General features: G+C 53.4%; 1 protein-coding gene across 1 annotated transcript in view; it reads right to left on the bottom strand.

Annotated features, from left to right (window-relative positions):
- The window catches only part of LRP1 (LDL receptor related protein 1), an 88,110-nt gene that overhangs the window by 17,933 nt on the left and 52,944 nt on the right, over nt 1-17,233 (bottom strand). The window contains exons 35-55 of the mRNA XM_049783052.1: nt 15,684-15,815; nt 15,311-15,445; nt 15,046-15,175; nt 14,810-14,936; nt 14,381-14,532; nt 14,170-14,294; nt 13,144-13,521; nt 10,374-10,563; nt 6,402-6,606; nt 5,842-6,034; nt 5,051-5,176; nt 3,834-3,962; nt 3,492-3,611; nt 3,272-3,385; nt 2,872-3,021; nt 2,667-2,789; nt 1,558-1,674; nt 1,312-1,440; nt 520-642; nt 289-429; nt 11-201 (exon numbers count right to left, since the gene is read on the bottom strand). Of these exons, the coding sequence (XP_049639009.1) occupies nt 11-201; nt 289-429; nt 520-642; nt 1,312-1,440; nt 1,558-1,674; nt 2,667-2,789; nt 2,872-3,021; nt 3,272-3,385; nt 3,492-3,611; nt 3,834-3,962; nt 5,051-5,176; nt 5,842-6,034; nt 6,402-6,606; nt 10,374-10,563; nt 13,144-13,521; nt 14,170-14,294; nt 14,381-14,532; nt 14,810-14,936; nt 15,046-15,175; nt 15,311-15,445; nt 15,684-15,815 (3,230 nt within the window). The remainder of the gene's footprint in view (nt 1-10; nt 202-288; nt 430-519; nt 643-1,311; nt 1,441-1,557; nt 1,675-2,666; nt 2,790-2,871; nt 3,022-3,271; nt 3,386-3,491; nt 3,612-3,833; nt 3,963-5,050; nt 5,177-5,841; nt 6,035-6,401; nt 6,607-10,373; nt 10,564-13,143; nt 13,522-14,169; nt 14,295-14,380; nt 14,533-14,809; nt 14,937-15,045; nt 15,176-15,310; nt 15,446-15,683; nt 15,816-17,233) is intronic.

Here is a 17,233-nt window from a genome sequence, read left to right as displayed (position 1 = left end):
CACAGAGCACCTTGAAGCCAATCTTGAGGTCCTCGCAGTCCTGGCTGCAGCCGCTGAGCTTGCGGCTGAGACACTCGTTGACATGGCAGCCGCGCTCGTCGGAGCCATCCCCGCAGTCGTCCTGGCCGTTACACAGCAGAGCCTCCGCCACGCAGCGCCCACTGCCACACAGGAACTGCGAGGAGGCGTTGCACTTGTGCTCTGGGGGAGAGGGTCGGGGTCAGCTGGGGGCGGGGACTAGGAGGGGTCAGCCGGGCAGAGGACTGGGGAGCGCCTGCTGGTGCCCACCTGGGCTGGTGCAGTGCGGGTTCTTGGGTGCCTCGTCGCTCTGGTCGTGGCAGTCATTCTCCCCGTCACATTCCCACTGGCGGGAGCTCAGGCAGCGCCCGTTGGCGCAGCGGAACTCGGTGGGGCCGCAGGTCGGGTACTCTGAGGGCAGAGGGGGCGATCACCCTGGTGGTGTGACCCAGGCTCCGGGGAAAGGGTTGGCACCGATCGCCCCCAGGGCCCCAGGCTCACCACACTCGGGGGACTCGTCAGAGCCGTCTGCGCAGTCCCGGTCGTGGTCGCACACGAAGTGCTTGGGGATGCACTGGCGGTTCTGGCACATAAACTCCCGCTCGTCACATGTGCTGTTGTACACTGTGGATGCAGAGTGGGTGGATCCCATTCCAGCCCTGCCTGACTACTGAAGCCTCATCCCCACCCTTTCTCCCTAGGTAACTTGACCTTACCTGCAAGACCCCACCCATTCCTGGGAGGGGTCTTGGAAAAGGTAGATAAGGCCTTTGACCCAGGGGATTCGGCCCTTTTTGGGTCTTTGCCCTTTTGGTCTTTGACCAGCATGGAGGTCAAAGGGAAGATGGCTGAAAGGAGTTAAGATGCAGGGCTAGTGAAGAATGGCTGGGCTTGAAAGGTTATGATATAGGCCACACACATGTGGTGAATAGGGCATGAATAAAGTTGATGCTTCCTGATGCCTGTCTCTGGATGAGTCTGATTCTGACGTTCACCTAAACCTGGGACCTGCCAGCTGAATGGGGGTTGCGGAGCCACGTGGCCTGGGATAGCAGAGAAAAATCCCTCCATCCATCCACCTCCATCCAGCACCATCATTAATTATTTAATGCTACAACTACTGCCTCACCCTGCCCAGGCAGGGCACTGAGAAGAAGGGCTGGGGCATCGGGGGCTCCAGCTGCACAAGGGAACCCTACAAAAGCGCTTACTGCCCCTTGACTCAGTTTCCCCTTCTGCAAATGAGCCTGCCTGCCTGCTGCCTCCCTCAGCCCCCGTTCCTGTTCCACTCACAGCAGCCTGCAGTGACACTCTCATCAGCACCGTCTGCGCAGTCCTTGTCACCGTCGCAGAGCCAGCGCTCAGGGACACACACGTGGGTGCCAGGGCAGGAAAAGGAGGAGGGGCCGCACGTTTTTCCTTCTGTGGAGGTGACAAAGGGCCCTGAGTGTCCCAGGAAGCGCCGGAGAGGGCAGTCCTTGGGGTGCCGTGCCTAGCAGAAAGGGACACCTCCCGCGCCCCATCCCTGCCACCCCTCACCACAGTGAGCAGCCTCATCCGAGCCATCTCCGCAGTCGTCGCTGCCGTCACACAGCCACTGCTTGGAGATGCAGCGATGGTTCTGGCACTCAAACTGGGCCTCAGAGCAGAACTTATCTGGGTCAGGTGGAAGCCAGAGTAAGATGGGGGAAAGGACGGGGGGGGGGGGTGGTCACTAGGCTGGGAAGGTGGGTGCAACGGGATGACTGGGAGAAACAATCATGGCACCTCTGTGTGGGGGTTCAGCAGGAGCTGGAGAGATGCCTCCCTTCCCAGCCCATCATCCAGCTCAGACCCCAATGCCCTCCTATGATGCTATTTCCTGGGAGGCACCATGAGGTGGAGCAGAGATAAGTTTTTGTTGTGTTGTTTTGGGGCCACATTCAGCAGTGCTCAGGGGTTGCTTGTGGCTCTGCCCTCAGAAATAGCTCCTGGCAGGCTCAGGGGACCATATGGGATGCCGGAAATTGAATCTGGGTCCATGCTGGGTTGACCACATACAAGGCAAATACCCTACTATTGCTTTGCTCTGGTCCCTGATATTGTTATTTATTTATTTTTGTTTGTTTTTGGGTCACATCCAGCAATGCTCAAGGGCTACTCCTGGCTCTACACTCAGGAATCACCCCTGGCAGGCTCGAGGGACCATATGGGATACGGGGATTCAAACTACCATCCTTCTGCATGCAAGGCAAACGCCCTACCGCTGTGCTATCTCTCGGCCCCTTTTTTCTTTTTTGAGCCACATCTGGTGGTGCTCCTCCTGGCTCTGTGCTGTTGTGCTATTGTGGGGGTTGTTTGCTCAGTGCTCAAAGGTCACCCCCAGTGATGCCTGGGAACCACCAGGTGGCACCAGGGATTGAACTCAAGATTCCTGCGTCTCTAGCCTAGTGAGCCATTTCTCTAGTCCGTTGTTGTGGGGTTGTGTGTGGTGCATGCCTGAAGGTATGAGGGAATCATGTGGGACCAGGGATTAAAGATCATGTGGGCTACCACCTTTAAGGCAGATACTCAAGCCTGTTGACCCATCTTCCCACCCCGGTTGACAAGAGTGACATCCCCACCCGACTGCCTCCTGGTCCAGCACCTGGCTGGGTGCAATCACTTACTGCAGTGGGTCTCATCTTCTCCGTGCTCACAGTCATCCTCCTTGTCACACGTCCAGCTCATGGGGATGCAGCGCCCACTGGGACAGGCAAAGTAATTCAGGGGGCACCTGGGTCGCTTTACACCTGGGGGTCAAGAAAGACATGAGGACACCCAGGGGCGAGTAGGCCCTCCCTCCCTCTTACGATCACTGCCCACTGGCCAGACCTGGGCAGTCACGCTCATCACTGTAGTCCCCACAGTCGTTGGCCCCGTCACACACCCAGCTGGGTGCATAGCAGAGGGATGTCCGCTCGCAGGGCTGGAAGCGGATGCCCTTGACCCCAAGCCGGAAGTAGCTGCTGCAGTCAGTGGCACCTGGTGTGAGTGGAGATGGGGTGAGATCAATTTCTTTTTAAATTCCCACCAGGCCACCTGCAAGCCTGTAAGTCTGTGTGTTTTTGCAAATTGTGTGTGTGTGTGTGTGTGTTTTTTTAAATCAATCAAAGGATAATCCTGAGGACCCTCAGTCTGAACCAGTCAGGACAGGCTTAGAAGGATTGGGAGAGGGCAGGGAGGAAGCCTGAAGGTGCGCAGGATTTCACGAGGGCGCTGGGCAAGCACTCACTGCAGTTCATCTCATCCGAGGCATCTTCACAGTCCACTAGCTGGTTGCAGCGGCTGGACTTGCTGATGCAGGAGCCGTCCCGGCAGCGGAACTCGCCCACACTGCAGGCCTTCTCTGCAACAGGGCACATGCACTGTGTCAGGCGATGCTCAGAGCCCAGAGCACCCACCCGGAACCTGTTGCTGGGGGCCCGTTGATTGCAGGCGGGAGCAGCACTCACTGTTGCAGGGAATCTCATCAGAGCCGTCACCACAGTCATCAGCTCCGTTACACCACAGTAGGTTGGACACACAGCGCCCATTGCTGCACTGGCGGAAAGTCTTCTTGCAGCGGCGTGAATCTGTAAGGGAGGAGAGAAGGAAACTCATCAGGGATGCAATGGCTCCAGGGAACACAGTCAATTCTAAGGGTCTTGTGTGGGGTAAAAGGGACTTCTGCCCTCCATCTAAAGCTTTGCCTCCCCCTCCAGTTCAGATCCTAACCAACCTCTGACCTGGAACCTGGCCAGGAGTGGGGTGGGGTGGGGTGTGGATGTGGCTAGGGGTGGGTGTGAGTTTCTTACTGCAGTAGGACGGCTTCTCATCAGACTTGTCCTTGCAGTGGGAGACGCCGTCACACGTCAGGCTGAAGTTGATGCACTCACCATTTGCACACTCAAACTCATCTTGCGCCCGGCAAGAGGAATTCACGGCTGGGGAGGGCAATGGGGAAGCTTCGTGAACCAAGGGCCCAAGCCGTTGTGTATTGGTCCTTCCCCCGCCCCAATTTATTTTTTCTTTTTTTGGCAAAACACACCCAGTGGTGCTCAGGGATTACTTTTGGCTCTGCACTGAAAATCACTCCTGGTAGGCTCAGGGGACCTACTCCGGGTGCTAAGAATTGAACTTGGGTCAACCACATGCAAGGCTAGTGCCTTACCTGGTTTACTATCCATCCTGCTCTGGACCCCCTCTTCCCAGTAATTTTTGGAAATCCTACGTAGTGGTGCTGGGGCCAACCAGGACTATATCTAGCAGTTCTCGGGATGCCTGTGGTGTCAGGAATTGGACCTGACCCCCTGAACAGGCAGGGCATATGCTCTAGCCCTTTGAGCCATCTCCCCAGCCCTATATATTTTTTGTTTTGTTTAGTTTGTTTTTCGGCCACACACCTGGTGACATTCAGGGATTACTCCTAGGTATGCGCTCAGAAATCATTCCTGGCTTGGAGGAACCATATGGGATGCTGGAGGATTGAACCATGGTCCGTGCTAGGCTAACGCACGCAAGGCAGATGCCTAACGCCCTGTGCCACTGCTCCGGGTTTACTACTGGCTCTGGGCCCAGGGATCACTCCTGGCAGGGCCGGGAAGACTCAATGAGGTACAGGGGATCAAACTCAGGTTGATTATGTGCAAGACAAGTGCCTTACCCACTGTGCTAGCTCTCAACCCAGATTTTTTGTTTGTTTTTGGGTCATGCCCAACAATGGTCAGGGGTTACTCTTGGCTCTGTGCTCAGAAATCACTTCTGGCAATCTCAGGGACAATATAGGATGGCAGGGATTGAACCCAAGTCAGCTGCATGCAAGGCAAAAGCCCTACCTGCTGTGTTATTGCTCTGGCCCAACAGAATTTTTATTTTCAGTGCTGGGTTCCTGAAATCTGCTCTATGCCACTGAGTCATCTCCCTGCCCCACCTCCACTGTGCTGAGTGTACCCTTTGCAGCAGGCCAAGAAAGTCTAAGAAGACAGGATCCTCAGTGGGTACCCAAGGACTCCCTCCTTCCTCCCTCCCTCACCCTGGCAGGTGAAGTCCTCCTGCAGGATGCGGCCTCCACGGCAGGAGCAGTTGACATGGCCTTGGTGTGTGAGCAGACACAGGTCCTGGCAGCCCCCATTGTTGATACGGCATGGGGAGAGCTCACCTAGGCAGGAGGGTAGACAAAGGGATCATTCATCTATGCCATGTGTAGGTGGCCCACCCCCATTCCCACAGCCTAATGAACTGCCTTGCAGGCTGCGCTGGGGTACCAGCAGTGAGGGTGAGAAGACAGAAAAGGCTCTAGGAAGGTCTCATGAGGAGTGGGGTGGGCTGAGGTGGAGGTACTCTTAGTTGGAGAACATGGACTTTGAGGAGATTCAACTCCAGGAGCCTGGGATCGTGTGTTCACTGGACAAGAGATTCAGGTAGGCTGTAGCTCTCTGTGAGGGATAGGGGTCAGCCAGCCTGGCATAAGTGTGCATGTCCTGTGTATGCATAAGTGAAGTAGGCAGAGTGGGAGGCAGGGTGTGATATATACAACCAGGATCTGGGTGGTAGAAATGTAGAATGTTATGTTTCATAAAAGGAAGCATGAAACCCATTTATGGGGTGAGAAAAAGTTTGCTTGCAGGTGTCTTAAGGGAGCTATAAGTGTTAGCCTGTAGTGGGGTTGTGTGTGTTGTATTGTGTTAATATGGTGTGTAGGGTATATTATGTGTGTTTCTTGTGGTGTGCAGACAGTGTCTGTGTGATGTGTCAGTGTGTGCATGTCTCTGTGGACCAGCACTGTGGGCAGGAAAGCAAAGATAGGAGCAGGAGTCCACTCACAACTATTGGTGTCGTTGGCCACGGCAATGATGCCCATGGGTTGCTGGGGGATGTCCACTCTCAGTAGCTTCATGTCGCTGCCCACATACTTGTTGGCACGCTGCACTGCCCGCCGTACCCAGTCTGTCCAGAAGATGTGCTCCCCATACACGGCCAGCCCAAAGGGGTGCACTGGCTCTGACTTCAGGATCACCTGCAGGACAGCATCACCACCGTTGGGCACACTTAGGATTTTCCATGGCTTCTGCCCTACAGGAGTTGCCCCAGTGATGGGGTACATGACCCTGGCTGAGCTCTGAAGCATCATCCCCAAACAGGAAGGACACACAGAGATTCTGTGTCCTCGCCCTGAGTTAGCAGATGAGGTAACTGAGCCCAGAAGGGTGAGGACTGCACAAGGTTACATAGCTAAGTGGCCCACACTAAGTGGCCTAGCAGAAACTCCTCGTTCACTTGACTTTTCCCACTGTGCCACATGTCTCCCTGCCTGCTGCTTTGTGCTGGGCTGACCTTGACCCTGGTGCCCGCAGGGGCCAGGTCTACCTGCCCCAGAGACTCACATAGCGGTGGGATCCGTCATATTCGCACCGCTCGATCTTGTCCAGGGTGGCATCGGAGAAGTAGAGTTTCTCTGCTCGGTGGTCAATGGCCAGGCCATTGGGAGTGCGGATGTCTTTCTCAATGAGAGTCAGGACATTGGCTCCTGACAGGGCTGCCCGCATGATGCTCGGGTGAAGCTCATTCCAGTTGGTCCAGAACATCAAGCTGGAGGAAGAGTTAGAGATCAGGGATCAAAGCCAGGGTGTCTGTCATGGGGGTCCAGCTAGACCTGCCCATGGCTAGATCAGAGTTTGGCTAGTATGTGAATCAGACCCCACTCACAGGCCATATGCAAGCTCAGAGCTATCAAGGTCAATCCAGCTCTGGTGCCAATTAGTCTCTATACGTGCTTGTGAATATTTGCACAAGGATGTGGTATACATGTTTGGGAGGGGTACGTGTTTCTCAGTGTCTCAGAAATGTCTCACATTCCTTGTTTACTGAGAGGTAGTGTGGCCCAGTGAGTTAGATTCTTGGGTTCCATCCTTGCTCTCTGACTTACCAGTTGGGAGCTTTAGAAAGTTACTTAACCTTTCAGTGCCTCAGTTTCCTTTCTTTTTTTCTTTTTTCTTTTGGTTTTCGGGTCATACCTAGCAGTGCTCAGGGATTCTTCCTGGCTCTACACTCAGAAATCGCCCCCGGCAGGCTCAGGGGACCATATGGGATGCCGGGATTCAAACCACCGTCCTTCTGCATGCAAGGCAAACACCTTACATTCATGCTATCTCTCCAGCCCCAGTTTCCTTCTTCTTCTTTTTCTTTTTGTTTTGGGTCACACCTGGCAGTGCTCAGGGGTTACTCCTGGCAGGCTCAGGGGACCATATGGGACGCTGGGATTCAAACCATTGACCTTCCGCGTGGAAGGCCTTACTTCCATGCTATCTCTCTGGCCCCCAGTTTCCTTCTTTTTTTTTTTTTTTTGTGCTTTTTGGGTCATACCCGGCAGTGCTCAGGGGTTTTTCCTGGCTCTGTGCTCAGAAATTGCTCCTGGCAGGCATGGGGGACCATATGGGATGCCGGGATTCGAACTGATGACCTTCTGCATGAAAGGTAAACGCCTTACCTCCATGCTATCTCTCCAGTCCCAGTTTCCTTCTTTTTTTAAAAAAAAAAAAATGCCCTACACACTATACTATCGCTTTAGCCCCCTTGTATTTTTGACAGTGCTCAGAGATCTCTTCCTGGTGGTGCCGGGGGACCACATGAGCTTCTGGGGCTCAAACCATGGTTGGCTGAGTGCAACAAAGCAAGTGCCCCACCTTCTGTACTATCTCTCCAGCCCCAGTATTCGTATTTTAATGGCAGCCAGTGAGAAGCTGTTTTCCGTTACTCTATTCCTAACCACCCTCTTCTCATAAAAGTCCAAGGAAAGCCTTGCTTGAATGTCTCCTTTGTCCACAGTCCCAGGATACTGCCCCCAAAGTCCAGTGCGCTCAGTAGTCACCTCTGGGTGCCTCCCTCTGTGTTTTGGCTTCATCTCCCTAAAGGGGTGGTGAAGCAGCCAGCTGCACTGGCTGGGTTGGCAAAGCTCCAGCATTTGTAAAAGCCTCAGAGCTAATCAAGTTCCCTGCTAGGTCCTGGACCCTGATGTTTGTGGGGAAGCCAGGCTGCAGTGTGGAAACAGCACTTTCTGGCCTCTAGACTTGGAGTCCCCAAGCTGCACACAGGCCTTTCAGCCCCTACTTCTCATAGCATGGGCCTCCTGTTTTGCACCCAGGACCCTCTGCTTTACTGGTCCCCCTGGGCTGTTCTCTGGCCTAAGTGAGGTCTAGTCTTCTCAAGCCTTTCCAGACTTCATTTTCTCAGCCTCTTCCCTCAGGGTCTCCTTCTCACAGGCCTGGGACAATTTATATGTGGAGAATTGCAGGCCCTGAAGGTGCTGTGGAGAATGTCAGGTTGTGGCTGTAGGAAGAGGGTTTTCCAGGTCATTGATCCAGGACTGGAGGGAATCCAGGTCTCCAGGCCTAGGTTCTGGTATATTCCTCTAAGGCACTTTCTCCTTCTGGTGAAGGGTAGAGGGCTCCCTAAAACAGCTCAGGATTTGGTTTGGTTTTCTTCTGGTTTTTGGACCACACCTGTTGGTGTTCAGGGACTATCTGTGGCTCTATGCTCAGGGATCACTCCTGGTGGGGCTCAGAGGACCATACATGGTACTGAACCCAGGTAGTCCACACACAAGGCAAATGTCCTGCTATTCTAGCTCTCTGGCCCCCCAACAGCTCCGTTTCTGCCATGGCTCTAGTTGGCCTCATTCTCTTCCCTATCCTGGCTTGAGAATCACTTCCCTGGGGACCAAGTCCCTGCTTTCCAGCTGGGTAAGGTCCTTGTCACCCACTTCTGCAGCTCTCAGCAGCCTTATCACAACAGGAAAATCGCAGCTCTGCCCAACGTGCCCAGCACAAGCCAGACCACCTGAGCAAATGAACGCATCCCCTGTGCCCAGTGCAGAATTCTGTGGGTGGTCAGGATTTTGCAGCAGAAATATTCTGGTTTATGCACTAAAAGCCAGCAGTGGGGTCTCATCTGATGATGTGTCCAGGGCCATTGCGGACAGGTGAGGTCAACAGGGGCTCAGTGGGAAAGTGGGGAGCTCACTCCAGCTCTATCCTTGCTCCCTGGAACTGAGGCAGGTGGAAAGCAGCCCACCCTTGGGCTGGGCCTCTGAGCCAGGGATCAGGCAGGTGCTAACACTGAGTCACCTCTCAGGAACGAATCTAGGCAGTGGGATTAATGTTTCTACGTGGCTGTTTTGGGATTTTGTTTGTCCTTTGGTCTCCTAGTAAACGTTTGGGAAAACATTCCAAGTGCTGCTGAGCTCAGGGGAAAAATGTTTTTGTTTTGTTTTGTTTTGTTTTTTGTTTTTGGGCCACACCCGGCGGTGCTCAGGGGTTACTCCTGGCTGTCTGCTCAGAAATAGCTCCTGACAGGCACAGGGGACCATATGGGACACCGGGATTCGAACCAAACACCTTTGGTCCTGGATCGGCTGCTTGCAAGGCAAACGCCGCTGTGCTATCTCTCCGGACCCAGAAAATGTTTTTTTTCCATGAGGGGCCAGGATTGAGGAGAAGCGGGGAGCCTCAGTGGTGGGGTAACCAGGGCCTGTCCCTGCAGGAGAGCAAAACAACCCCCTGGGGTGTTTTCTCTCCTCTCTCTCTAATGTGTCCTAAATTCTGAGAGCCACATTTTTTGGGGGTGGTCACACCCGGCAGCGCTCAGGGGTTACTCCTGCCTCTATGCTCAGAAATCGCCCCTGGCAGGCACGGGGGCACATATGGAATGCCAGGATTTGAACCACCATCCTTCTGCATGAAAGGCAAACACTCCACCTCCATGCTATCGCTCTGGCCAGATGTGTCCTATTTTCTGTTGAAAGTCCACCCCAGGTCCCCGAGCTTCCCTGAGCATTCCTCTGGCTTGTCCTGATTGGAACTGAGGGAGGCCCCCCCATACTGCTTCCTGTGCTAGCATTCTCTTTCCTCCAGTGCTTCCCTGTTTCTTTCCTCCTCGCCCACCCACCACCTCTGGGCAGTCCCTCTGGTTCAGTCCTGTCTGGCCATCTGTGCTGCCCCCGATGAATTCTCTCCCCAGTGGCTGGCTCAGGCTTCACACAGCAGGTGTTCAGAGAACAATCTGCTCCAAGTGTGGAGTCCCAGAAATACAGGGGACCTATTGTGTATTCCAAATGTGACTCTGATGAACATGCGCCAAAAGCATCGTCCACAGCCCCACACACTCTTCCTTTCAGGGCCTGAAACACTGTACCTTCCCCTTCTATTTTAGAGGAAGACTGAAGCTCGGAGAGGTCATGGAGGTCACAGAGCCAGGCCACAGCCAAGCTCCCATCAGAGCTAGCCCCCATCCACATGTCTTTCCTGAGAAGTCTCCTGCCCTCTATGGCCTGCCCTCCCCACCCGAGGGCCCAGGCTCACTTTTGGCACTCGTCTAGCACAAAGGCCCTCGGATGGTCGTCTCCAGACATGGTGATGACTGTCTCACGCTCGAAGGCTCCAGGGCGGCTCTGGTCCACTGTGTGGCGGGTAATGGTGGATGTGGTATAGCTGGTCCAATAGAGCGTGTCCCAGGCTCGGTGATAGGCCAGGCCTTCCACGGAGCCCACATCTGCAGGGAGACAGCAGCTATAGGAGGGGGTCCAGGATGATAGAGGGGGACAACCTGGGAAAGAGCTTAGCATGTTGATCTGGGGAACCCTAATATAATGTGGGGGCAAGGGCAAGTGTGGGAACTGAAAATGTGGGGGACAGCATTGGGTACCCTTAAGTCCTTGTGTGTGACCCTCTCCCCTCTTCCCCCAAATTACGTGCCCAATCCCCTTCCCAAAACCTTCCGCCTCTGCTCAGTAGACTTGTCTGTATATTCCAATATCCTTTTTTCTGGAGCTAGATTTCAGCTAGGTTGGGTGTAAATTCAGTTTTAGTTTATCAGATCCTACTTGGTCTATACTGGGAAGCTTCCAACTACGAAGCCTCTGAGGACTGGGAGATTTCTCAAAGGGCCAGTGTGCATAGTCTGCAGCCAGAAAGCTCAGGTTCTGTCCCCAGCACCCCTGGGATTCAATTCTGAGCACCAAGCCAGGAATAGCCCGAGTGCCAATGGTGTGCTTCCAAATGCCAGGAAAGTCAGGATGAAACAAAACAAAACAAAACAAAACAAAACAAAAACATATAACCAAAAACACCCCCACCCCCCAAAAAAAAATCCTATTCCTGTTACATAAATATTTTAGAATGGTTATTTTGGGGCCACATCCAAGTGGGTGCTGGAGAGAGTGAGACTTGAGGGCTGCTTTGTTCCTGGTGGTACCCAGGGGACCATGCCCATGTGACGCCGACTCCAACTACTGCATTCAAGGCAAGTGCGTAAGCACAAAGCCATATCCTGGGTTCTTGTAAACATCTGTAACTCAGATTCTAAGTGCAAATGAGTGCAATGGAGAATAATTTAAGAGAAAAAGACTCAGGGGTTTGAGTAGTTCTAAGCAGCATGAAGGGGTGGTGGCCAGAGGCTGCATGAATAGAAGTTCTGTCCCCTGAGCCCGAAGGGAAAAAGAAGCCTGCCAGTGCCTCCGTCCAGCCAGGGTTACAGAGGGTCAGTGCAGTTTCCGACACTCCGTTTGCATAGACATATGGGTTGGGCTATGGGCAGGACAAGTTTGTTTATTTCCCCACGGCACACCTGCACCCAGTCCTGAGTCTGGGGGCTTTCTGGACAGGCTAAGTGAGAAAGTGAACAAATGAGGCACAGAATAAGGGTGGGGTCTGGCCGAAGGATAAGAAAGCAGCAGAGGAACTAAAGAGCTGGCTCCTGGGAGAGGCTATCTGAAACCCGCTGCTCCTTCTAGTTTGTTTGGTTTTCTTTCGTTTATTTTTTAATCATTTTTTGTTTTTGTTTTGGGGCCATACCTGGTAGTGATCGGGGCTTATTCCTGGTTCTGCAGTTCAGTGATCACTCCTGGTGGGGCTCAGGGGACCATAGGGAGTACTGGATATCAAACCTTTCCAAGTCAGCTATGGTCAAGGTAAGCACCCTGCACTGCAGGGTCCAATGGGATGGCTCCACCCCTTTGAGCTATGTCCCACTCCTTAGACCCTCTTTAGGAATTGCTCACAAGGTGTCCCCGTGCTTGTGTGGACTAAGTCTTTTTACAGACATGAGACAGAGGCTCAGAGCTTAGAGGGTTGACATGGGCAAGGCTGAATCAGTTGAGTCCAGAACCCAAGCAGACAGTAGTTGACACACAGAACTTAGACATGTGCAGGCGTCAGTGGGTAAGGGAGGTCAGTTATGACCCCAAAGGAGAAACTTGCAAGTAAGTGCAGAGAGAGCTGGGAGAGAGTACAGTAGACCAGAACCTCGCACTTGTCAGACTTGAGATAGATCCCTCACACCACACATGGTACCTTGATCCCTTCTAGTAAGCTCTGAGCACTGCCGGATGTGGCCCCAAAACAAAAACTTTGAAAAATGGGCCGGAGAGGTAGCGTAGCAGTGTTTGCCTTCAAGCAGCCAACACAGGACCTAAGGTGATTGGTTCGAATCCCGGAGTTCCATATGGTCCCCTGTGCCTGCCAGGAGTTATTTCTGACCAGATAGCCAGGAATAACCCCTGAGCACCGCCGGGTGTGGCCCAAAAAACAAAACAAAACAACAACAACAACAACAAAAACCTTTGAAAAATGAGGAAGAAGGGGCCTGAGTGGTGGCGCAAGGGGTAAGGCGTCTGCCTTGCCCACGCTAGCCTAGCACAGACTTGTGGTTCGATCCCCCATCGTCCCATATGGTCCCCCAAGCCAGGAGCGATTTCTGAGCACATAGCTAGGAGTAACGCTTGAGCATCACCGGTGTGGCCCAAAAAAAAACAAAAACAAAAACAAAACAAAAAAAAAAAAAAGAGAGAGAGAGAGAAAGAAGGCTGGAGCAATAGCACAGCTGTTAGGGTGTTTGCCTTACACTCAGCCAACCTGAATTTGATCCCAGGGATCCCATATGGACCCTTGATTCTGGCAAAAGTAATTTCTAAGCCTAGAACCAGTAGTAACCCCTGAGCACCAGAGGGCTCAAGGCTCCTCAGGCATGGGGTAAGGGATGATTCGGGGAAGTGAGAGGTTCTTCCACCCACCTTCCTCAAGACCCTGCAACCCCCCACCCCCGGCTCTTTTCAAGATTAGGGTCCAGACTCACTCTCCACAATGGTGGTTCTCCCAGAGCCATCGTCATTGATCTGTTGGATGTTCCCAAAGTGAATGTCGCTGAAGAAAATGCGATTGGGGGTGCCCGGGGATGTGCCAGCCCGGTAGTCAAAGGCCAGAGCGATGACGTTCTTCATGTGCTCAGAGTCCTCGAAGGGCTGCACGGGTGCATTGAGGTTGCGCTCATCCGACAGGTGGATACTCTTGAGGATGGTGCGCTCTGAGTAGAGCAGGTAACCTGCGTACTCGCGGCATGATGTGCCATCTTCTGCCAGCATCCCATGGGCGCAGGCACAGGCGCGCTGCCCGCCGCCCCTATATAGGCACAGCTGCTGGCAGCCCCCGTTGTTCACTGCACAGACGTTGGTACCTGGAGGGAGAGCGGGGAAGGTTGGGGGTTCACTGGGGAAGGTGAAACTCTAGTTGGTGCCCTGTTTGACTCAGTATCCTGGGTTTAGACCTTACACTGCAAATACCCAGGCTAATTCTAGAGATTCTCAGCAGCTCCAAATACAGGAGGGGCAATGGGTCCACTGGAACATGCCCTTTTTTTGTTGTTATTTTGTTTTGTTTTTGGGTCACAGCTGGTGGTACTCAGGGGTTACTCCTGACTCTGTGCTCAGAAGTCGCTCCAGGGGGGCCATATGGGATGCCAGGATTCAAACCAGGGTTCAACCTGTGTTGTCCGCGTGCAAGGCAAATGCCTTACCGCTGTGCTATCACTCTGGCCCCACTCTTTGAACATGCCCCTTTGGGTCTCTGAACTTTTTCTGTGGGATGCTCAGGGGTTGTTCTCCTGGCTCTGTGCTTAGGTATTACTCTCGGCGGTGCTCCCTCTGAGGATCATTTGGGATGCAGGGGATTGAACCCAAGTCAACTAAGTGCAAGACACTTGGTCTTATACCTACTGTATAAAGCTCTAGTTCTTGTGTCTCTGACTCTTCTCTGGGTTAATCTCACCTGGCCTCCCTCTTGCCTTCATCTCTCCTATCCAGCTCAGAGCCCCAGCCAGACACACCTTTTTGCCGGTCCCGGTTGAAGACTTTGATGTCCTTGAGCTGGACACCGATGCCTGTTCGTAGCGGCACAGAGTCCGTGGCATTGTCTTTGCTCCCACGTTTGATGGAGCCATTGGCATGAGTCCTGGGGGAAGAGAAACACAGGTCAAGGGTGGCTAGGAGGAAGACACAGCCGGCTGGGGTGCAGGCCAGGGGGACAGGTGCCCTCACCTGTCACTCCAGTAGATGAAGTCCTCAAACACAGACACGGAAAACATGTCCATGTTGTTGCTGGACAGAACCACCTCGCGGTTCTCACCCGTCTCCAGGTCAATGCGCTCTATCTTGTCTGTCCGGGCGTCACACCAGTACAGCTTCCCGTCCTGCCAGCCAGAGCACCCACCTCACATCAGGTCCTGTCTCCATCTTGTGTCCTACTTCTCTGCCCTATTGCCCCTCTACTCCTACTTCTGGGTCACCCCTTTATTCTTGGATAGCAGAAGTCTACTTTGGTGGTGGGCAGGCTCAGAAAACTCCATGATTCCCCTGGGTGCCAAACAGGGATCCATACAGAGAAACTCAAAAGGATAAAGGGAACATCCTTCCATGGGCCCTCCCCATTCATGGGCCCATCCACCCAGGGCTGGCCTATGTTCAAACCTGGTAGTCCACCGAGATGCCATTGGGCCAGCTGATGCTGACGTTGACCAGCACAGCGCGCTCGGAGCCATCCAGTCGAGATCGCTCGATGCGTGGATACTGGCCCCACTCAGTCCAGAACAAGTATCTGTAGACACGGGAGAAATGGGGCTCAGTTTCCAGACCAGGGAGAACAGAACACCTCAGTGTCATGGGCTGAGTGACTAGGCTGAACTGAGTCCAGGCCTGCAACTCACCCTTTCTCTGGGTGCACAGTGATGGCCCGGGGCTTGTCCAGTCCCTGGGAGATGACCACATAGCGGAACGAGCCATTGAGCCGGGCCACTTCGATGACATCAAAGCCCTGGTCTGTCCAGTAGATGTTGCCTGAGGAGTGATTGTGGGAGTTTAGGGGGTGTTGGTAGGGATTGGGGATCTGGGTCCGCCCCCCAACACCCCTGCTGCTCTCTCCTCCTCCTCCTTTGTCTGAGCCCATTTCCCCCAGGTCCTCCCTTAGCTTACCTGCGATCCAGTCCACGGCAATGCCCTCCACACGGCCAATGCCGTTGGTCACCACATCTTCACGCCATGTCTGGTCTCGCTTGGCCCGGCTGATAGTGCTCAAGCCCATGTCCACCCAGTATATGGTGTCGTTTTCTGGGGGGAAGGGAGCCAATGTGGAATTGTCAGCAAGATGAAACATGGTGGCTCATCAAAGGGGTCAGGAATGGAGGGGAGGGAGCGAGTGCTGGGAATCCCTGCAGATCTGTCAGTGATGAACAGGGCGGGACAGCACCGAGAAGACACCCCCAACACTTCTGAGGTCGGGCTAGCCTCTCACTGGACCCTAGAAACACACCACCCCAATAATTCCCTTTATCACGAAATGGCTCACCAGCATGGAAATCGATGCCAACAGCCAAGGAGGTTCCCGACACAGGGACGAGAGCATCTGACTTGTCGTTGGGGTCCAGGGGGATCCCTCGGATTCCCTCATGCACAGAGTATAGGAGGAAGGAGCCCACTCCTGAAACATAGGTGCCCGCATTACTGATAATTTAATTCCTTTTGCTTGGCTGGTCACCCTAAAACCTGTTTTTCTACACACACACACCTCTTCTTTCCCCATATCTTCACAGAGCCATCACTCCCTCAATACTCTGCCTGAGGCAGGAAGCAACTAGGTGCAGAGAAATTGCTCAGCTATCACCTACATGACTTATAACTACCACTAGAGGGCGGCAAAACCTCAATTTCTCTCCTTATGCTCAGTTTTTTTGATTCCCAACCTCAAAACAACCCTGTAAACCCCCAAAGGTTTGGGGAGAAGTTGGGGGAGGTTCAGACAAGACAGGGATGTATATAATTTTCACTTTCATTTGCCCTTCTTCCTCCCCTATCAATCTGGGCCATGCCTTTTCTCTGCTGAAATTCAACAGGCTCAACTCCTCACAGATTGTTTTGTCTTCTCCACAACCCCATCACACACCCAGCAGTAATGGTTTCCAAAGCTACACCCAATGGTGTTCAAGAAGCCATGTGGTACTGGGAAAGAATCCAGGGTCCCAAACATGCCCGGTATGCACTCAGGTGCTTTGAGCTATACCCTCAAACCAACACCTAACTCTAGACAGTTTCTGCATACTCCTCCTTCTCCCTGCATGAACTTCCAATGGGGATGGAACGCAGGACCTTATGTACGCCAGGCTTGCTGTCTACTGCCAATCCACATCCTTGGACTGGTCTTCCTGCTCATCTCCCTAGCTTGTATGGCCACCGCCCAAATGGCCCAGGGCCCTATCTGCTCATGATTCAAGGTACAGTGTGTTTGGGGAAATCTCAAACACTAGCATCCTTTCTGAGAAATCCTTAGCACATTCAATGCTCTGGGAAGTTCTGCAGCAAAAGAACCCCCACTTCAACCTGTCCAATTGCACGTTTCTTTCTGCAGCACTTTCCCACATCAAAGAGGGCTGTTCCCAGGAGTGCACTTGGGGAAATGGTGTCCTGGGGCTGGCTCATAAATCAGTCAGTAAGTTCTTGTGAAATGTCTCTGGGTTTCATCCTTTCTACTTGACCCAGCTGCTAAACCCCAACCCTGGCCCTGTCTCTTCACACCAGGATTACTCAAATCAGCTCCTAACTGGTCTAACCACCCCGGGGGTTTCACCCACATCAGCGGCTCTCTGCCGCCAGGTTAATCTTCCCCAAACATCACTTTCCAGGCACTGCTGGCTGAGAACTCAGGGAGCCCTGCCTATCTCACGGGGTTCCACTCACCACTTCCCTTACCCTCAGCCTCACCATTCCTGGTACCCCTCCAGGGGCCTTCACATCCCTCTGATTACTCTGCACCCCTTGTCTTATATCATAATTTCTCTGAGCTTCACTCAAAGCCTACTTGATCTTTATCTGCCTCCAGGAAGCCCACATCATTCCTCTAAA

Source organism: Suncus etruscus, chromosome 11, assembly GCF_024139225.1.
Source record: "Suncus etruscus isolate mSunEtr1 chromosome 11, mSunEtr1.pri.cur, whole genome shotgun sequence".
Lineage (NCBI taxonomy): Eukaryota > Metazoa > Chordata > Mammalia > Eulipotyphla > Soricidae > Suncus > Suncus etruscus.
Note: the sequence above shows the minus strand (reverse complement) of the source record. Positions and strands in the feature narration are given on the sequence as shown.